Genomic DNA, 23,523 nt, shown 5'->3' with positions numbered 1-23,523 from the left:
CAATAAAACAAATCAAATGAAAAAAAAGGCAAATCCCCTAGGGTCACTCCCACCCCCTTCCTTGGAATGACTTATTATGGGAGCTTTGTTTGGGATACTTCGTAACAGCATCATGTTACAATTATTTCTTGTATTAAGTAATTTTTTTTAAAGTCAGAAAAAAAGTTAAACACCCAATCTACACATATACAACCTTTTTGAAATATTACACATCTACCGTTGCAAACTTTCCATAGGTGCTATCCAGCACTTTGATTAATGAACAATTAGCTGCTGTGGGCTCTTGTTGCACTCAATAAGTTGTGCTTAATAAAAATAAATTTGCTAAATGCAACAGTTCAAATTTGTTTCACCTTTATATATATGTGGATTTGCTCTTGAGGAAACTAGAAATTGTTTGATAGGCAGAAAAAAATAACTATTTATTTAATTTTTTGTGGAAGGGGCTTTATAGAAGTATATATGATTATTTGTTTTGTCAAATTATCACTTTATTTTGTGTCAGACCCTCATCATATTATTAGATAGAAGCTGTGAATACAATGTTTTTAACTTTAATCTTTCCCCATCAACATGAGAGTGTTGCTGTAAAGAGCCAAAATTGTTTTTTACAACCAAAAACTTAAGTTGATCTTTTTTTCATTTGTTTTATTGGCCGGGTTGGACAAAGATCAAAACTGGCCTATAGTATAGTAATGTTGGGCGGGAAAAATGGGTACTTAACTTCACAGGAAGATTGCACATATGTTGAAGTTGTGCACCTGCTTGAAATGAAATTATTAGAGGAATTCTATCTCATTTTTCCAGACATAGGAACTTAGTCATTTTTCAAATATCTAAAGGTTCAGTATAGAGCATTCTCTATTGTTTATGAAACATTCTGTTCAACCCAGCCATTTGAGTCTTTGATCTATTTTTTGAAATGGTAGAAAAGATTAAAACAAGTTTATTGTCAGGTAAAAGAATTATTTGAGTCAGTTACACATAAAAACTTACATTCATTGATGTCTGTATTACTTGTAAACTTGTGTTCACTCCCTGGAATGATCCATGCATATTCCATCCTATTCCTTGTAATGAAATATCAAGTCCATGAACTGTTGTGCTTAATGCTTGAAATGTAGAATTCAGCTCTTGAACTGTTAGTCTAATCTAATAAAAAGAAGTATTTATAAGACATTTCATAATGAAAAAGAAGTGAAAAATGATTCAGTGCAAATTTATGGTAATTTAACCTTTAACCTGAATTAAAACATATCAGATTGTGTAGCTATTCAGATGGATGTTATATCAAAATATTTTTTATCTCTTTTTAAAGTACATGTAATTGGAGTCTTATTTTCTAAATAACAATTCCTATTAATCTCAGTAATACAGATGAACCTTGATGTGTTGAACTCACTTATGTTGAAATCTGACAAAATTTAAGGTATTGTGTTATCACTTATCATGCTTATGTACCAAATGTATTTAAATGTTCCCTCAAAGAAAGTAAACATTAGAAAAGTATAATAAAAATTCCAAGACAAATTCAAAAAGGGGGAAGTCCATAAGAACTGACAAAATCAAACGTTGGACTCCATTAACCATCAAAACAAATGAAAAACCACAGTCATGACTTGGTGCACGCATTTTCCAAAGAAAATGGTAGGTCTAATCTGGTTTTATAGCTAGCTAATCATCCTATTTGTATAACAGTTGTTTTTATTAACTCACCCTCAATGCTGTTCATCTCTGTAATTGATTTGAATTCCAACTTTTTAATTCAAGAGCCAATCATGATGAATCTTATATAAACTAAACATACATCTGGCATAAAAGAATTATAAATTATAAATTATAAACCTTATTTTTTTTATAACTTTTTCGTACCAAAATTTGACTTGCAATTATTTCTAAGTGATATAACAAGTCCATTTATATATTTTCCTTCATTTCTCAATAACATGGTAGTACCTGATCTAGCTGTTTGTGAACATCCAAAAGATCAATGAAGTATTTGGTGCAAAGTGGTTCATCCATTGGTCTATTCTTTATTCTGACCAGTTCATCTTGTTTGTTTGGATCAAGTTGTAGGACAAAACGTGTGAGATGTGGCCACAATGCATCATATTCATGTTTTGTTATGCCACATTTTGTGTTGTGGCTTAAGTAATCATTCTTGTACTGCCGTAGCATCTTTATTGCATGTTGTTCGGCTGGCGCCAGAGTGCAGCAGTTAAGAAGAATAAGGCCTGCAAGGGTGATGTCAAGATCCTCCAATTGGACAGGTTTAGCTGTATATTTACAGTAACAGTAATGTTGACCTGGCCCTGGGTTTTCTGTATACAACAGGTCCCATTGGCAGTAAGTGATTGGAAGAGTTGGGTTGCTTGTACAGTTACCATTGTCTTTACAGCACCTCATGTATCTGTGTCTTAAATGGAACAGGGTATGGACCACTGGCTGACTGTTTAAATAATCTTTAATGCATCCTACCCCATGGTTAGTGTAATTGTTCTCCAGCTTATCTCTAAACACTGGAGTAATGACCTCAAGAATAACAGACCCAATAACAAAGAAATGTCTTCGGTCTTCTCTGTCCATGATTCTAAAAATACATACAACTTCAATATAAAATCCTCGAAAAACAGAACTACAAATAGCTTGGTCAATTTATGAGCTTAAATTATACCGTTACTATTTTAGATTTCATTTTATTTTATGTCCTTAATCTATGCATTGTTAACTTTTCAATTTGTAGCTTATCTTACATCAATACAATAATGTCCAAACACAACATGAGTTATGGATGCAAAGTCCTTTTGTAAAATGCCTTTAAATCACCAGAAATTGACATAAGAGGTTTATATGGATACTCATATCCATTGGTTTACAGATAATATCATAAAGTACTCCTTGACAAGAAATTCACAATTGTCAATTTGCTAATATTTGTCTTTGTGTTTTTTTTCTATTTTTTGCTTTAATATTTTATAATTGGTGAGAGATTATATTGTATAGGAATAACTTAGACCAGGTATGCTATGAACCTGGCCTTGGGCTGTCTTCTGCTCTTTGGTTGGGTTGTTGGCTCTTTGATACATTCCCCTGTTTCCATATTCTATTCTAACATATCATATTAGTACACCTTAGATTTTTAAAAGTTGTGTTGGTTGTAAAACTGTTAAAGTTATTGTCATTTGAAATTGAAATTATTCTCTAATTTTGATAATGAATTGAGAGAGGTATTTTTATTTCAATGATTAATCCCAAATACAAAGAATATGATGATGGCCATACACAGATATCAAAAAAGAAAATTTAAATTCATCCTTGTGTTCATTAATATGAGGCAGGTGTAATCTGTGAAATAGGATGAAGTCTGTATAATTTTCATGATACTTTTTGCTAAACAGATATACAAATTTGCAAGAAATGGAAATTGTATGCTTTATAATATGGCTGCCTCCGTCAACAGGGTAATGCATAAGTACAATTTTTCTGTGCAAATTTAAAAGAAAGTTAACAATTTTGATCATACTAGTCCATTGTATATTGATTTTTCTTTTATTGATTTTCTTACTGCAATTGAGGACTTCATCCTCATATTAAGAGTATTTCAAAATAGCAGTTAACAAGTTTATAAGTGTGGGGTATCTCAAGTACTGATATTAGTTAAGTTAGTCTCCCCTCACCCAACATTTAAGTCGGGTAGAGGATAAAGTGATTATTGATTGTCTGTTCATTGTTGATTTTGTTTGTCCGTCAAGCTTAAGTTTTGTATTAAGAAAAATATCTATTAGCAATGCAAATTATAGAGGAACGAGGTATTGTGTTATATGTTGGAGGTCAACACTAACTTAATATTACCTCAACCTTATCCAGGCCTTAAAAACTACCAGCTGTACAGAAATTAATTTTGTCAGTTGAGGAATTGTGTTTATTGAGAAAGTTTCAGGCTAAATTTAGATCACCTTAAGCTTTATTCTTATGCATGAATCACTTTGGTTTCATATTTTGTTAAGGTCCAGTTCTAAAACACCTACAAATTATAGAGCTATGATCCCGGTTATCAGTTGATACATTGTGTAAAGTGAAAAAGGTCCATTCTAAAATGAGGTGCCCTTGACAATCATTAGAGTTATGATCTGTTATCAGATGATACATTGTGTAAAGTGGAAAAGGTCCAGTCTAAAATGAGGCGCCCTTGGTACTCATTAGAGTTATGATCTGTTATCAGATGATACATTGTTTAAAGTGGAAAAGGTCCAGTCTAAAATGAGGTGCCCTTGACACTGACATTAATAAATAAAACAATTTTAAATACTCTGCTGCTGTGAACAAGTTTTTTGCCCTTTTTGTCTAAAATATATTGAAGTTCTTGTATGATCAGTTTACATTCAATTTATTGTATGAAGGAACAACATCTTAAATAATTTTGCAATGTTTTCTCTATATTTTCATATTAAGAAGTTTTCAAACTTTATGTCAGAATAATATATAGATGCTTCTATATGTCTTGGTAATGAAGTAGCAGACATTGCAGGTGTACATGTAAAAGTATATTTATATATATGTTCCAGACCATATGAGTATTTGGACCATTTGCGTATGGTCATGACCATATGCGTTTTCTTATATGGTCCGATCATATGCGTATGGTCGGACCATATGAGTATATACTTGTTTGGTTATCAATGGGCCGGACCATATGAGTATATAGATCATATAGGTATTTTCCGAATAAATAATATCAACTGAATTCCTGTTGTCTTAATCTTGGTGTATCTGATATCTTGCCTTTGCTAGAGTCAATTTTAAGCACCTTTATCCTGTCGACTTGCTTTTGTCCACAAGTGAAACCACTGGCATTTGGGAAATGAACTTTCTTCTTTTTTTTTCAGTGTTTAGATTATTTTATTATACTTCATGTCAAAATGCCACATTTTGATTGGTTGATTCGAGGGAGATAATTTGCTCTATCCCATGGAAAATACTTTATTACTCTGCACAGAGACGCTTGATCAATTGTGAGCTTTATTAAATACGAATGGTTGTTATGTAGAAGACGTCATAGTTTATTACTTTGAATTTGAAATTTGATAGACACTAATAACAGAACATTCAGTATAATGAATAAAATAACACATAGTTGTGAGGGGGATAGAGCAGATTGTTAACCCTCAAAAGACTTTGTTAACCTTGGCTTCGCCTCGGTTTGACAATGTTTTCTGGGGGTAACAATCTGCTCTGTCAACCTCTCAGCTATGTACTTTTTTATATATCATTTGTTTTTAATTTATTCTAGTATCTACTTAAGTTTATTTAATTGATGCGTTCTTGCTCCTACTCATACTACCTTACAATAACAGTAGTTTATACGTGCTGCCCACGTATAAACTACTCTGATTGTAAAATCGTAAGAATAAAGGAGCATGAACCTGGGACTAACACATTATTTATTAGTTCAAACATTAAAACATTAAAACATTAAATAACTAAAAAAATATTTGAAATATTTAAGACATTTTAATTTACTAAAAAAAAACAAATTTAAACACAAAAAATAGAGAAAAAGAGAGGATGTAATGAGAGTTAAACAGTTGATTTATTGTTTAACTGTTCATTTAGATATTTCTTACAGTTACTAGTATATTCCCACGGCAATTCTACATATTGGGTTTCGTAAAGACCATGTAAAACGCTTTTACTATAATTTAAACTTGTGAGCAAAATTTACTTTATTTCATTATTCATGTTACAATGATTACCATTTGATTAAATAATTAAATAAGTCACAGTTTCATATAAGAAACTGTTAACTTATGACACATAATGCAATGTCCATCGTATGAATTATGTGGGCCATACATGTATGGTCGGACCATATGAGTATATACCTATATGGTCATGACCATACGCATATGGTCCAAATACTCCGGAACATATATATTATCTACCGGTACTTAAACTTAAAAGAGCTTTGCAGGAATAGTCATGGAATTTCCTTTTAGACAATATATTCTACTGTCATTGAATGTAATTTAACTGTATATGTAAAATGTGAGATAAAGTTCAGTTGAGCCTCTTGTTTTGGGGTTATACTGACAGATCAATAATAAAAGTTAAAATGATTATATTTCAGTGTTAGAGTTTTACTGCATTTTAACTTTCACTTTTAGTTTTGTTATACATGAATCATATTATACATTTTAATAAACAGTAATCTATATTGATGTATAATATTTATATTATAGAAGTTTTGTTTTTGTTATAATTTTTCAAAATTACCTTTTACATTATATTTTCTTTCACTTTTCAATTTAAGAAAATGGCTGTCTAATATTATTGGAATTTCCCTCTGCTTAACATATCAGATGATTTGCATTGAAAGGGAGATAACTCAAACTCTATAATTAGCTGAAAATCATTTTGTTGGATTGCACTTAACATTACTTATAATAACTTGTTCTTTTTAAATCAATTTCAAAAAGAAAAAGGCCCATTATGAGTTATGGGAAATGCAATGCTTAGATAATTGTGTTCATACATTCCAGACACTTTTGACAAGATTAAAACTAATATTTCCATCACAGTTTCCGATACATTGATTTACTAGCGGGGATATTCTTCGAATGACAATAGGTGCATTCTTATTAAACTTTTAAACTTTTAAACTTTTGGAAACTGAAGCTGTGCGGTTATCTGTAATTCAGCAGTATTAATTTTGGCTGGGTTGGACAGAGTCGAAAAAACCGGTTTATAGTATGGTGAAGTTGGGTAGATGGGCAGGCGGACGGGTTGGTGGGCAGGGAAAAGTGATTACCTAATTTGTGGGATCAACTACTCCTTCAGTTTTCAACCCTGATCCATTAAACTTCAAAGGAACATTGCACACATATTAAAGTTGTGCACCTGCTATTATGGAATTGTTTGAGGATTTTATGTCATATTCTGCTTCCCCTTTGTGTAATTGCAACTACCCTGTATCATTTCACATTGATTACACACAAATAATACAATCCAGCCATTTGAGACTTTGACCCATTTTGGGTTATATATTTGCTTAATCTAGTAATATAAAACAAGTTTATTAATTAAAAAATGCCATTAAATAATGACCAAGGACCAACAAGTACTCTGATGATCTTTTTTTCTTTAAACAAGGAAGATAAAACTTTGTTACTGTTCATACATTGGGAAGATTGGGTTTAACTGCAGAAATGATGTAATACCTTTGAAAAAGTGGTCAGATATACTTAAATTACTTCTAAAAATCTTATAAAGGAGCAAAAAGAGCTTCATTTCTTCAACACAAAACAACACCAGAAGGGGGGTCATTTTATAAGCTTCAGAAGGATAAACAGTTTTGCTCCTGACAAGGAAAAATCAATTGATAAAATGATGTCAGAAGAGAAGATGGAACTTTGTCTATGACAATTAGATAAAATCTGTGGTCATTTATAACACAGATATATTCCAAAATGTTCAACCAAATCCTGATTGCATATGCAAAAATTTCCATAAGATTAATTCCGCTACAATGAGTGTATTTTCACATTGACCAATTATAAGTGTTTATTGTCTTATACAGGTTTTGTTCAGATGATTGAATAATGCCTTCCTTTAGCAGAACTATTAGCAACAGATGGGACTATACATAATTTTCTAAAGAAGCATGCTCCAATGGAAGGACAACTATATTAAAAGTTGTGGTATGCTTTAATTATGAGCAGTTGACACTCTTTATTTGAAGTTTTTTTTCGGTACATGTGTATTTCATGTATTGATAGAGCTTTGATCTTAAAAAAGACAAATACTCATGGATGAAATTGGTCTGTATGATATTGGTCCCGAGGTTACAGATTCTTTTTCATAAGAAATATATCCCCCCCCCCCCCTCCCCCATCTGTAAATTTGATCTATAAGGAAGGAATACGATATGAAGTAGAAAGAGAGAAACAAGAAAATAAAACCTCGTTTGCTCCTATAAATCGTGATTAAACTCTGCAAAAATAAACCGCTTTACAGCATTACTTTGTTTACATTCATTTACATATATTTAAACTACATGTACTTGCATTTATCATGCTGATTGGATTTTATACAATATAGTCGACACATCATCATGGGGTCACCACATTTCAGAATTATAGGGAGAAGTGACTTCTCCCTGGCAGCCAAACAGGGAGAAGTGAAGACCCAACAGGGAGACTTCTGGGAGAAGTGAAGCCTCAACAGGGAGATTTCAGGGAAAATTGAAGAATCGCGTTAATACTTTTTAAGAATCAAATTTTCCTAGCATCTTCATCTTTTTGTTATTTTTCAAAGCATTTTTGCATGACAACTGCTAAGGTGGTATTTCCTTGCCTTGCCATGCTTGTGGTCTGAATTACATTTGTACCTACCTCGTGCTTTAAATATTGAAATTTGACTGTGTCGAGTGGAGAAATATCACAACACACTTGATGCAGTGGTGGAATCTATATATCTTAATCGGTCTCAACAAGGCACAGGTTTGAAATTGAGCAAAGTGTTATTGCTTTCTCTAGAGGAGTGTAATTGAGCTAACGTTTTGTATGGGTAATAGTGATTCTTAATGAACTTTGTAATTGCAAAGAACTAGATAGTAAACTATGATTACTCCATAAGAGTAGTTATGATCTGGAAAATGAAAAGGTGTAGTTATATATATAGTTAACATTTTTATCTTTATTACAGCTGGTTACTGTGTGGTGACATATTTACTAGCTGTTGGTGACAGACAGTTAGATAATTTACTTCTGACAAAAAATGGTAAGTAAATATAACGACACAGCATTACAAAATATGAAAAGTATTGCATTAAATGTGATTTTAGGAAAATGAAATACTTATTTGTTTTTTTATTTCTGGTAAAGTATAGTGTTATATTGGATATCAATGTTTTAAGACAATTGTTTATTGCTGAAGAACATTGATATAGGTCTAGATGTCTTTTTTTTTTTTTTTTGTGTTGTTGGGTTGCTGTCTTATTGGGGAATTGCATAGATATATGACGCAAACAAAAAAGTAGAACAAAGTAGAAATTTGAACAGAGCCAGCAGGAATTTTTATAAAAGATTAAAAATACCTAAATATTCTTGTTGCAAAATGGAGTTGATTGATTCAAGAAAACATCCTTGTGGTATTGTGTTCAAAGTAATTTAGGCCTTATGCCAAATAAATTATGAAACAAGATTTGATTAGAAATCAATTCACTCTTTTATACAGACGGACTTAAAAAGTTTGCAGTTAGAAAGTTAAAATTGATTACATCTTGCTTAATGTTCAAATTATGTGGTATGCACTAAAACTGTGGTTTTCTCCTTATAAAGAGGGGGTGGACAGGGGGTATTCAATTCCCGCTTACCTCCCCCTGACTCCCACTTCCCTCCCCCTATGACAATTATATGTTTTTTGTGTTGTGTCATACACAAACAAGCAAACAAAAAACATATAATTGTGTTGTTGGGTTGCTTTTTTGTTTGCTTCATATATCTATGCAATTCCCAAATAAGACAGCAACCCAACAACACAAAAAAAAAACAAAAGACATCTAGACCTATATATATGAGGTATGTCCAGTGCACGATGTAGTGACGATATCGCCGATATTGTCAACTTCGTTCATGATTTATACCTGCTCGCAACATTGTCTTACTTGTTGTCTTACTTGTTGTCTACATCGTTGATATCGCCGACATCGTTCTTCTTGCTGTCTACATTGTCCCCTTTCCTGTCTACATCGTTGACATTGTCGACATCGTGATGTTGACAACATCGTGACGACATCGTCTACATCGTTCCCCTTTCCTGTCTACATCGTTGTTATCGCCGACATCGTGATGTTGACAACATCGAGACGACATCGTCTACATCGTTTTTCTTGCTGTCTACATCGTTGACATCGCCGATATAGCGATGTTAACAACATCGTGACGACATCGTCTACATCGTCCCCCTTTCCTGTCTACATCGTTGACATCGCCTACATCGTTTTTTTTAAATAAAGAAGTGTTTAGTTTATCAATTTTAATTTCAAATAATGTATTTATATTACGCCTGTGTCGATGTTCTTAATAGTAGAACTTATTTGGACAGTTTTTTAATGCTTGCAAATCTCTATCCTCCTCCTCCTCCTCAACATCTTTGCGATGTTGACATTATAGATTACGTTGTAATACTGTGTTTTGACATTGTCTTTTTCGCGATGTCGGCAATGCCAACCATGCAGAGACAATATGATGAAAGGATATCGACAAAGTAGGACAACACAATGTCGACATCGTTGTATTCAAAATCAACAATGTAAACGCGAGTAATGTGTTAGCGATATCGGCAATGTCAACGATGTAGACAAGAGTATGAAACGATATCGACAACGTTGTACAACATCGTGTCGACATTGTCTACTTCGCGATATCGTCAAAGTCAACGATGTAGACAAGAGTATGAAACGATATCGACAACGTTGTACAATATTGTGTCGACATTGCCTACCTTGCGATGTCGACAATATCGGTACTACTTTGTACACTGGACATGAATGGACTCCCGCTTCCCTCCCCCTCGACTCCCGCTTACCTCCTCGACTCCCGCTTCCCTCCCCTCAACTCCCGCTTCCCTCCTTTAACTTATCATTTCGTTCGTTTCCCCCTTCACACAAGAAAATCTAGAACTGTGAACATACCTCCGTTTCTCCTACCAGTCCTTGCTGGTGAAGAGGTTGATCTCAATGGACATGAACATTGAGTATCTAGCATACCATACCGGAGGAGTGACAATGACAAGATACACAGGGATATAAAAAAAATCAGGGTTATAACTTTGGGAAAACTCGATGGACCGGGTCATTCTATCGAAAAAATCTACTAATTTTCATGTGTATCCAAAATACCCTGTCAATGGAGTTACGATGTCAAGATAGATCAAGGTGCATACTGGATAAGCTCATAATTATTGTCCAAATGTGTATAACTCTGGGAAAACTCAATGGACCAGAATATTCTACCTCTAGGCACATCACGAAGTTCTAACAACCTACTGTATTTTATGTGTATCCAGGAAGCCATGTCAGAGGATTTGCGATCACAAGGTGCATATTTGATAGGGTCAAACTTTCTAAGTTCAAATGTCCATAACTATGGGAAAACTAATTGAACCAGAATATCTTATCTATACTGAAACATATAATGCAAGATATTGGAAAGTCCACTATACGGCTTGTTTTTTCACAATAAACAAGGTACGATCCCCTCCTTACCTTTGAAACTTCTTTTTATTCATTTAACATATTTCTTAACCAATAAGTGAATTATTTTTTATGCCCCCGCCATAGCGGAGGGGGCATTAAGTTTTACCCTTGTCCGTCTGTACGTCCGTCCGTACATACATCCCAAAATCTAACTTTAATTTGCTGCCTCAACCAAATGTTATGAAACTTATACACAATTCTTTGAAGTTTGAATTTGGAGGTGTCAATTTTACCGTTCTAGAGTTATGCTCCTTTACAAATGGAAAAATTGCTGAATTTTAAGTTTCCGTTCTCTAACTTAAGTTTGCCTCAACCAAATTTTATGAAACTTATACACAATGCTTATTACCACAAAACTCAGATCAAGTACAAATTTGGGTAGTGTCACTTTTACTCTTCTTGAATTATGTCCCTTGATTACGTTATATGCAAGCGGGGGCATCATCAGTCTCCCATGGACACATTCCCCTTTTATATTAACTATTTCCTGATATAGTTTAACAAATTTGAAAACAAAAAATTGAAAAACAAAAAAAGATATTAGGGGAAAAGTGGAGACTTGACATGAAAATATTGGAAGTTTAAAAGTACGAACTTGTTTGCTTTTGAAACTCCGCCAAGTGAGCTTTTCTCATCACTTGTCGTCCGTCGTCCGTCGTCCGTTGTGCGTCTTCAGCGTCCGTCGTCGTAAACTTTTACAAAAATCTTCTCCTCTGAAACTAGTAGACCAAATTTAACCAAACTTGGCCACAATCATCATTGGGGTATCTAGTTTGACAAAATGTGTCCGATGACCCGGCCAGCCAACCAAGATGGCCACCATGGCTAAAAATAGAATATAGGGGTAAAATGTAGATTTTGGCTTATATCTCTGAGACCAAAGCATTTAGAGCAAATCTGACATCTGATAAAATTGTTCATCAAGTGGAGATCTATCTGCCCTGAAATTTTCAGACAAATCAGACCATACATTGATGGGTTGCTGCCCATGAATTGGTAATTTTAAGAAAATTTTGCAGGTTTTGGTTATTATCTTGAATATTGTTATAGATAGAGATAAACTGTAAACAGCAATAATGTACAGCAAAGTAAGATCTACAAATAAGTCAACATGACCAAAATGGTCAACTGACCCCTTAAGTAGTTATTGCCCTTTATAATTAATTTTTAACAATTTTTTGTAAATTTTTGTAATCTTTTACAAAAATCTTCTCCTCTGAAACTACAGAGACAAATTTAACCAAACTTAGCCACAATCATCATTATGGTATCTAGTTTAAAAAATGTGTCCGATGACCCCACCTTCTAACCAACATGGCCGACATGGCTAAAAATAGAACTTAGGAGTAAAATGAAGATTTTGGCATATATCTCTTAAACTAAAGCATTTAGAGCAAATCTGACGAGGTAAAAATGTTCATCAGGTTAAGATCTATCAGCCCTGAAATTTTCAGACAAATCAGACAAACCGTAGTTGGGTTGCTGCCCCTGAATTGTTAATGTTAAGGAAATTTTTCAGTTTTTGGTTATTATCTTGAATATTATAATAGATAAAGATAAACTGTAAACAGCAATAATGTTCAGCAAAGTAAGATCTACAAATAAGTCAGCATGACCAAAATGGTCAATTGACCCCTTAAGGAGTTATTGCCCTTTATAGTCAATTTTTAACAATTTTTTGTAAATTTTTGTAATCTTTTACAAAAATCTTCTCCTCTAAAACTACTGAGACAAATTTAACCAAACTTGGCCACAATCATCATTAGAGTATATAGTTTAAGAAACGTGTCCGATGACCCCACCTTCCAACCAACATGGCCAACATGGCTAAAAATAGAACATAGGGGTAAAATGTAAGTTTTGTCTATTATTTTTTGAACCGTTATAAATATAGAAAATCTGAAAGGAGCAAAAATGTTCAGAATAATGAGCTCTACCAATTGTCTATATACGTCAAAACTGTTAGACAAATTCTTATAGAAGTTATTGTCCATAAATGACAAATTTTACCCTCTTTTGTGTTTTGAGCAAAAACTAAAGAAGATAGAGAGAAACTAAACAGACTAAAAGATCAGTAATACAAGATCAACAAAATAGAGATTTTTGTCATGAAGTCTATTCTCGTCTACAATGTTGGAGAGTGTCCTTTGTTTGATATGCAAATAGACCAAGGTGAGCGACACAGGCTCTTTGGAGCCTCTAGTTTATTTCTGTGAGCACAACTTTCTGGTTTTAAAAACTTAAAAATCTGATAATTTGTTGATAGAGTTTAGAATATTTTATTTTGAATATTTCTTACGTTTTCGAGATATTAGCGATTTAATTTAGAAAATAAAATTTTATAAACGCTCGGTTTATGGATGACATAACAGAATACACAAATACACAGATGGAAAGACTTGCCGTAAAGTTTGGAATGTGCCAACCAAATATTTAGCTATAGGCCGACTGTTCGGGCAGATTTTTTGAGGTATCAATTTATTATCAAATGAAAATTTTTATATTTTCTTATAATTTATTGTTCAAACTATACAATTAACACCAATAAAAAATAAAGATAACTTTAAAATCTAAACGTAATAATCTACTGTACTGACAGATTTATATATAAGTACATAGATTGATTTTCATATTTCTGAATGTTGAACTGAAAACTTATAAAAGAAATAACAATTTCATTCCAGACAATTGTTTTTAAGAAGATATTGAACTTGTATTTCGATTTGAAACAAATTTCTTCACAAGTTAAGACATAATAAGCTACTGTCCTGGCAGATTTCAAATTGTTTTTACTTTAACATACCTGTCAACCTATGTCAATGAAAATGCAGGTGATGACCTGCATAGAAGAATGAAATCTCAGGTCATAACGCGTACGAACTTTTTCGAGCTGAATTTCAGTATTTAGGGGAAATTTTTCTTATAATTTATATCAAAGTTTCCAAAACATGTCCACATGGTTAAGTAATTTAAAATTGTACATTTTATTATTTCATTGCACTTGGAGGCCATTGATAGATTTGTGCTACATTGCCTTTATTCCTGTTCATATTCAGTCCATGACATACAATGTGCCAATGTGTGACTTCTTTGTATATACTTGTGCAGCTTTCAAACAGTAGAACATATTAGAGGTTGATATTAGAGTATAAGAAAATAAAGTTAAACAATTAAAGGAGGTATAGATGAAAAAAGTAATTTTCCAAATTTAAAAATTTTAATTGTTCTAAGGTAGAACAATAGAACAATAAGTAAAAGTATTATTCTGATATGTTTTTGCATTCAATTCATTTTAGATTTAATCTTTTTACAAAAAAAACATAAGTTTAAGGAGTATATTGTGAATTGACAAAAAAGGGGAAGTAACTCAAATTATTTTTAAAACAACTTTGAAATACACAAATTATTTACGACCTAAAGCTAAGGTAATTGGTGTTAATTAACAGTGTGTTTGACACCAAAGCTGTCAAGTGAAGCCATGCACTGAAATGGGTCACTTGAGCTGAGTTTTCACAGCTAGTTGAACTTCTTGTCCAGGAAGAATTAAGAATTTGCCGGTATTTTAAAGAAATCAGTTTATATCTAATCAGTCTGAAGGCTTAGGAATCCGGGTGAAAACGGGTTATTTTCCGAATTCCCGGGTTATTTGGTCACCCGGCGGGTGTTCCGGGTGACCCCTCAGAATTGTGAAAATCTCGGGTCACACCCGCAGGATCTGGGTCAGTTGACATGTATGCTTTAAAAGTGAAAAGTATTCAATTTCTTAATTTTTTGATGATTGTGTCTGTAATTTTATAATAATATCAAAATAGTATATACCAGAAAATCGTATTAAAGAAACTATTTCATTTATAGTTAAAGATTGCGTTGTTTATTTCCGCCATTTATACAGAAATTTAACGTAATAGGCTACTGTCCTATCCGATTTTTTTTTGTGTTAACGAAATAAAAGTCCATAAAATTTTATATTTTCATAAAGCTTATTTTTTTAACTTTCCAATGAACAAAAATTTGCTTACCAGACATTCATTTTGAAGAAGATATAAACTTTATATTTTGATTTTGAGCGAATTTCAACAAAATTTCTAATTTAATAGGCTACTGTCCTGGCAGATTTTTTTTTACCTTTAAAAGACGAAAAAATATTAAATTATAAATTTTTGAAATGATTATTTCCTAAACTTTATAATAGTACAAAAATTTTATGCCAGACAGTTGTTTTGGAGAAATTATTTCAATTGTAAATAAACTTTTCTCAGCATTTTCCGCCATATTTTTCTTAAAATTTAACTGTCCGGCATATTTTTTTTTACTTATAATTTTTTTATTTTTAAAAACTTTACAAATAATGTAAGTAATGATCCTGTTCTTTATCATACAGTTTAACTTTTAACAATATGTTGAGTATAATGAAATTTACAGATGAAAACGTATCGAAAATAACTGTCATGGTTTTTAGACTTTCCCGTTGGATACAGATACAATATGGTACGGACAATATAGAAACAATCTTTTTTGCATGCAATCTTCTTCAAAAAGAATAACAAGACTTTTGTTTAATACAACACTAAATTGGTTTCCCTGTTTCCTCGAATTCTTCATGTTCCCACCCCTGCTCGCTCCCGGTTCCCGCCACGCTCGCTCCCAGATACCCCCCCTCCCCCCCCCTTACTCCCGATTCCTGTCTCCCTTTCTCACAGTTTCCGCCCCCTTACTCCAGGGTTCCCGTCCAACCTGTCCATCCCCTCTATTCTCTCTATAAATGGATGTGTCAATGTCGTATGCAATGACTGCATGTAACCAAAGCCTAAATAATTGACCCAAAAGTCAACCAGATCTGTTGGCCATGTTTTGAGCTATGTTTTTTACCTTCTGATTTGGCCTCTGTCCCATACATTACAGTGTGTTTTTGCAATTTTGCAGTTTAAACTTTAGGGCTTTAAATATTTTTTAGCTGTCGATTCTTTGGCATTTCAGTATATGGGAAACATTTATGGCATGACTCTGTCTGCTATGGCTTGGTTAGCAGTTTTTGTTGCGGCCGTAAGCATGACGAGTCTCTCAAATGACGTTGCATCGTTAATTCGTATTGACGTGGCACTGTCACTACATATTGATCTGGTCATGGGTAATCATCAACACATCCCATCTGCCGGTACAGTTGACCGTTGCCGGACAGTAAGAGGAGTTTCTAACGTGAAATTGTCTATCAACAGAACGTTCGCATATTCCTGACTTCAATATTCTTATGGCAAGATTCAGATTTTCATTGCTCAGTCTCTGCAATATGGAAATGCAACATTTTTTTACTGACTTGAGTGTGGGTATGGATTGAAAGAATTGCTTCATGATTTTTATTGAACATGTTGCTATATTTTAGTGTTTCGTTTATTTCTAGGAAAATTATTCCATGTAGATTTTGGTTATATACTTGGACGTGATCCAAAGGTTCGTCCACCACCAATGCGACTAAGCAGAGAAATGGTAGATGCCATGGGAGGAACAAACTCTGTTCATTTCCATGACTTCAAGAAACACTGTTATACTTCATTTCTTGCACTGAGAAGGTAAATGCATTGGATTGTTTGTTACCATGATAATGATTGAAGAAAGATAGGAACCAGTTGCATGATCATTTATTGAAGATATTAAATAACACACAGTCACCTCTTAGTTAAATGGTAGATACATACTGACTGAATGGCACAGGAACACTTAATATTGCAATATTATTGATTATCCATTATGAGGCTCATAGGTAGTCATGATCATTGAACACTCTTGTAGCAGTGGTTGAGTGGTAGATGAAAGATAAAGTATGTCATGTAGCCATTGATTGGTTGATAGTAGAAAACAGATTGTTTCTTGTTGGTGGAAGAAAGAAGTATGTGTGATATAAGGATAAAAATAACAATTACGTAAATGCTTTTAGGTGGTTTTGTCTCTCCATACACCTATGTCATATATAAACAGGTTCTATTAATTCAGTGATTGGACTTGGGTTTATTCTGACATTCTGGTACTCTTTAGAGTCACAATGTTCTTAATATTCATCTATCTGAGTGTTTTTCAAGATTTCAAAAGTTGAAAAATAAACTTGCATATTATGTCAGAGGAAATATTTATTATTCTCAATTAGATCTGTTATATATATGTTTATATATATTTGTAAGTCTAAATTGAAAACAACGTTCAAACCTATGATTGCGTTGGATAAAAACCGAAATTTTTATACGTGTGCATGCAAAACAAATTTCTTGGTAGAGGGGTCTAAATACAGCACAAACAACATTTTCCAAAAGACCAAAAAAGTGAAAAAGTATATTTAAACAAAACACATTTGACTAACAGGTCGAACAACGGATGTTCTTAAACCCTGCTGACTGCCATTGGTGATTGCCAAATAAATGGATCACAAGATGTAACAAAATGGATCTTTATTATTAATTTAATACCAAACAGAAAACAAGAAACTTGCGGAAAAGATGGTATACCGCAAACATGAGGTGCAAAACTTTGTACACCATATCCGAATTTCGACAATTAATGTCTCTTCAGTGATGTTATGAATGAAAACGGTATTTGGAAGGCCATATAGTTTACCTCAATTTAGGATAGACTCTTGGATTTGGAAGAGTCGAAATAGGATGAACGGATCATATAAACCCGAAGGCAAATATAATACAAGCCCAAACGAAAAAATATAAATAAATCTTAATTGAAAACAACGTTCAAACCTATGATTGCGTTGGATAAAAACCGAAATTTTTATACGTGTACATGCAAAACAAATTTCTTGGTAGAGGGGTCTAAATACAGCACAAACAACATTTTCCAAAAGACCAAAGAAGTGAAAAATAATATTTAAACAAAACGCATTTGACTAACAAGTCGAACAACAGATGTTCTTAAACCCTGCTGACTGCCATTGGCGTTTGCCAAAAAACGGATCACAAGATATAACAAAATGGATCTTTATTATTAATTTAACACCAAACAGAAAACAAGAACTTGCGGAAAAGAAGGTATACCGCAAACATGAGGTGCAAAACTTTGTACACCATATCCTGATTTCGACAATTAATGTCTCTTCATTGATGCTAGGAATGGAAACAGTATTTGGAAAGCCATATAAATTACCTCAATTTAGGATAGACTCTTGAATTTTTAAGAGTCGAAATAGGATGAACGGATCATATAAACCGGAAGGCAAATATAATACGAAATAATATAAATAAGTCTAAATTGAAAACAACGTTCAAACCTATGATTGCGTTGGATGCAAACCGAAATTTTTATACGTGTGCATGCAAAACAAATCTCTTGGTAGAGGGGTCTAAATACAACACAAACAACATTTTCCAAAAGACCAAAAAAGTGAAAAAGTTTATTTAAACAAAACGCATTTGACTATATTTGTCCACTTTTTAAAAATAATTTTAGTCAAATTTTTATGCTGGTGTATTTTTGCTATATATTTACAGGTCTGCCTATTTGATACTGAATTTGTTTGCCCTGGTTGTAGATGCCAGCATTCCTGATATCGCATTAGAGCCTGATAAAACTGTGAAAAAGGTAATGTCCTTATATCTACAAAGATAATTAAAACGGTTGATTTTGCTGGAGATACTACTGTGGCTGCCTCAAGTTAGATAAGATATTTCTCTACTTGACAGTCCAATTTTCATACTTGAAACATGTGGTTTTTAACATTAGAAATAAGAAATAAGAAAGATCCAGTTTCACACGAGACACTAAAAGAATATATTTTTTATCAATAGATGTATTGTAATCAGTGCATGTTCATGTATACATGCATGGAATGCCTAAGAGAGAGACTGTAGATACCAAAGGGATAGTGAAACTCACAAGTCGAAAAACGAATGGACAACCCCATTGCCAAAAACAAAAACACAACCAAAAAACAATCAACAATCTACAAAACACAACATAAAAAACTGATGACTGAGCAACACGAACCCCACCAAAAACTGGTGCTGATTTCAGGTGTTCAGGAAGCATAAGCAGATCCTGTTCCACATGTGGCACTGGCGTAAATGACATATTGTTTTTCATATGGAATATGTCAACAGCATACAATTGGCCATAAATAACCAGAGTAGAAAAACAGATCAGAATAATGTACTGCTGTCTGCTGTAATACAAACCAAAGTTCAAACATATCAGAATACCAACCACTCAAAAACAGATAAAACACAAACTTAACTTTATTTTTATCAAAATTATTTTAAAACAAAAGATGAAAGAGGTTTGAATTAGCAAACATTGAGGACAGAGAATTATGAACAGTCAACACTAGTACTGTCATGGTCAAGCATCAGTAAAACGATTGTCATTGTCAAGATGTTGTTCTTACTTTTACTTAATTTGTCATGTTATTCTAGAAAACGTTTTCATGAAAGTTTATTGCTTATGAGTTAATACATTGATTACTTTTTATTATATCTTATCAGGTACAAGATAAATTTGTACTCCATTTGAATGATGAAGAAGCTGTACACTACATGCAAAGCTTGATTGAAATCAGTGTTACTGCTATGATGGCTGCTGTGTTTGAGAATCTACATAAAATCGCTCAGGTAGGTATAATGAAACTGAATATTAAAGTTTAACGATTATCATAAAAAGAAAGAGAAAAAAAATTATGTTTGCACAAACTTGCAGTATTTTTTTCATTGTTATATATTTTTGAATGTTATGCCAAATTTACACATTGTTTTTATAAGGAATATGAAATGAACAGCATACACAATAGGCCTTGAGATCTGTAACTGTAAAATGTAGATTTGTATATCTTCTTTTTGATCAAAAGGGTAATTTTAATAGTAAATGTCAAAACTAAGTATAATAAGCTTTAGTAGACATTTAGCTTAATTCATTCCAACTCTTAAGTTCAGAATCAAAACATCTGGACCACACAACAGATGAAATCTACTAGCTGTGGATTCATTAATTTTATGGTTAACTCCCTATTTTGCTCCAACATGAGTCATGGTTATGTCCAATTTGCCTTAAAAGTAAAAAAAGTTAGTTCATGAAATAGTTTAAGTATTGGATAATTTTAATGAGCAGTATTTACAATCGGATCATCACAGAAATGAAAAAGCTTAAAGTTTCAATATTTATATTTCTATTATGACATAAAATTGGTGTAATGTTGAACAAAAAACAATGACATTTGCTAAGATAAGCAAGCAAGTTAAAAATATTTTACCTATCAATGGCTTCAAAAAAACTATTAATTAAACACTATGTGTGTAGTCTGTTCAAATTATATATCAAATAATGTCACTTCTGTTCCTATGAGTAGACCTTATCAAGTTACCTCATTTACATGACACATTATAGCACTGCTAGCATGATATGATACACTAAATGAGAAATAAGTATGGCCTATATTTATTATACCCTTATATAGAGGTTTTGAAGTTATATAAATTGACTCATTAATCAGTCAGTCAGTCCATCAGTCATTGTGGTGTCTGTATGCTAACTCAAATATTTTTTATCAGACTGTAATCTTTTCGCATTCTAGATCAACTACTTTTGTATACTATTATATGATTGCATTCTTCCTTTACCGTTTGGTCACGTGTAATGAGGAGAAGAATCATATTGAGTTTTGTTGAGCCTGCAACTTCTGTCGCAGAAAGCTCGACATATGGATAGTGATCCGGTGTCGGCTACGGCGGCGCTAACAAACTTTTTAAAAGCTTAATATTTCAGAAGGTAGAAGACCTGGATCCTTCATACTTTGTATATAGATGCCTTATGTTATGAAGTTTCCGTCTGCCATATGTCCATTGTCCTTGACCTCACTTTCATGGTTTAGTGACTGCTTGAAAAAAAGTTAAGATTGTTTGTGTTCTTAATTTCTCTCTTATAATGAGTTATAGGATAACTGTATTTGGTATGTGCATACCTTGCAAGGTCCTCATGCCTGTCAGATAGTTTTCACTTGACCTAGGCCTCATTTCATGGATCAGTGAACAAGGTTAAGTTTTCATAGTCAAGTTCATATCTCAGATAATATACTGTAAATTCAGAAATTATTGCGATGTTTTTATAATTGCGAAAAATGCGACAGGGTTATAATCGCAATTTAAACTCGCATTTTGAAAATTTTTATGTGAATTAAACAGGATTTTTCTCAATATCGCAAAAATTAAAATCGCATTTTTGTCTTAAATGACAAAATCGCAATAATGAATGCACGCAATAATTTCTTAATTTACAGTAAGCAATCGGTCTACTATATTTGGTGTGTTGAATGATTGTAATGTGTACATGTCCAACTAGCAGGTGTCATTTGACCTTGACCTCATTTTCATGGTTCAGTGGTTAAAGTTAAGTTTTTGTGTTTTGGTCCGTTTTTCTAATACTGTATGCTATAGGTCAACTATATTTGGTGTATGAAAATATTTTACGATGTACATGTCAGTCTGGCATGTTTTATTTGACCTTGACCTCATTTTTACGGTTCATTGCTCAATGTTAAGTTTTTGTTTTTTGGTCTATTTTCTAATACTATAAGCAATAAGTCAACTATATTTGGTGTATGGAATGATTGTAAGGTGTATATGTCTGTCTGGCAATTATCTTCTGACCTTGACCTCATTTTCATGGTTCATTGGTCAATAAGTCAATATTGAGTTTTTATGACGTTGGCGTCGTCGTCGTCGTCCGAAGACACATTGGTTTTCGCACTCTAACTTTAGTTTAAGTAAATAGATCTCTATGAAATTTTACCATAAGGTTCAATACCACAAATGGAAGGTTGGGATTGATTTTTGGGGTTATGGTACTAACAGTTAAGGAATTAGGGGACAAAAAGGGCCAAAAATAAGCATTTTTGTAACTTCCAGACATAACTTGTGTGTTAGTGTATGGATCTCTCTGACATTTTACCACAAGGTTCCATATCACAAAGGGAATGCTGGGATTGATTTTAGGGGTAATTGCCTCAAAATTTTAGAAATTAGGGGCCAAAAAAGGGGCAAAAAACAAGCATTTTTTCTAGTTTCATGACAATAACTTGTGTTTAAGTGTATGGATCTTTCTGAAATTGTACTACAAGGTTTCATATCACAAAGGAAAAGCTGAAATTGAGTTTGGGGATAATTGGCCAAAACGTTTAGGAATAAGGGGCCAAAAAGGGGCCAAAAATAAGCATTTTTCTAGTTTCCAGACAATAACTTATGTTCAAGTGTATGGATCTCTCTGAAATTGTACTGCAAGGTACCATACCACAAAGGGAAAGTAAGGATTGATTTTGGGGGTAATTGCCTCAAAATTTTAGGAATTAGGGGCAAAAAAGGGGCAAAAAACAAGCATTTTTCTAGTTTCAGGACAATAACTTGTGTGTAAGTGTATGGATCTTTATGAAATTGTACTACAAGGTTCCATATCACAAAGGGAAAGCTGGGTTTGAGTTTGGGGTTAATTGCCTTAAACATTTTGGAATTTGGGGCCAAAAAGGGGCAAAAAAACAAGCATTTTTCTAGTTTCCAGACAATAACTTGTGTTTAAGTGTATGGATCTCTCTCTGAAATTGTACTGCAAGGTACCATACCACAAAGGGAAGGATGGGGTTGAGTTTGGTGGTGATGAATTATAAGGGGGTTCAAAAAATTTGGGGGGATTTTTTTTTCCATTTTTTTTTTTTTAAATTTTCCATATTAAATTGGTTATTTCTGATTTATATATAAAAGCAAATAATAATGATATGGTTTGAATAGGTAAATTAAAATTTTTTAAGTTCTTAGACCACATTCATTCTGTGTCAGAAACCTGTGCTGTGTCAAATATTTAATCACAATCCAAATTCAGTGCTGTATCAAGCTTGATTGTTTCTTAGATACTATATGCAATAGGTCAACTATATTTAAAGCTTGTAATGATTGTAAGGTGTACATGTTTGTCTGGCAGGGTTCATCTGACCTTGACCACATTTTCATGGTTCATTGATCAATGTAAAGTTTTAAAATGTGCAATAGGTCAACTATATTTAAAGCATATTTGGTGTATGGAATGATTGTAAGGTTTACATGTATTTCCAGTTTGTTTTATATGACCTTGACCTCATTTTCTTGGATCATGTTAAGTTTCTGTGATAGTTGTAGTCTTAGGACATTTAGGACTATCAACATAAAATCAATGGTCAGTAAAGAAGGCGAGACATTTCAGCGTGTGCACTCTTGTTAGGTTTATGTCTAAGATCAAAGACAAAGTCAAGAAGCTAAGAA

General features: G+C 33.0%; 1 protein-coding gene across 2 annotated transcripts in view; it reads right to left on the bottom strand.

Moving 5' to 3' along the window:
* LOC127734608 (uncharacterized) overlaps positions 1 to 6,357 on the bottom strand; it is a 120,788-nt gene extending 114,431 nt beyond the window's left edge. For both annotated transcript variants that reach the window (XM_052244578.1, XM_052244570.1), the window contains exons 1-3: positions 6,274 to 6,357; positions 1,957 to 2,590; positions 997 to 1,152 (exon numbers count right to left, since the gene is read on the bottom strand). In XM_052244578.1, the coding sequence (XP_052100538.1) occupies positions 997 to 1,152; positions 1,957 to 2,586 (786 nt within the window). In that variant the 5' untranslated portion in view covers positions 2,587 to 2,590; positions 6,274 to 6,357. The remainder of the gene's footprint in view (positions 1 to 996; positions 1,153 to 1,956; positions 2,591 to 6,273) is intronic.
* Positions 6,358 to 23,523: the final 17,166 nt, after the last annotated feature.

Source organism: Mytilus californianus, unplaced genomic scaffold (assembly GCF_021869535.1).
Source record: "Mytilus californianus isolate M0D057914Y unplaced genomic scaffold, xbMytCali1.0.p SCAF_3, whole genome shotgun sequence".
Lineage (NCBI taxonomy): Eukaryota > Metazoa > Mollusca > Bivalvia > Mytilida > Mytilidae > Mytilus > Mytilus californianus.
Note: the sequence above shows the minus strand (reverse complement) of the source record. Positions and strands in the feature narration are given on the sequence as shown.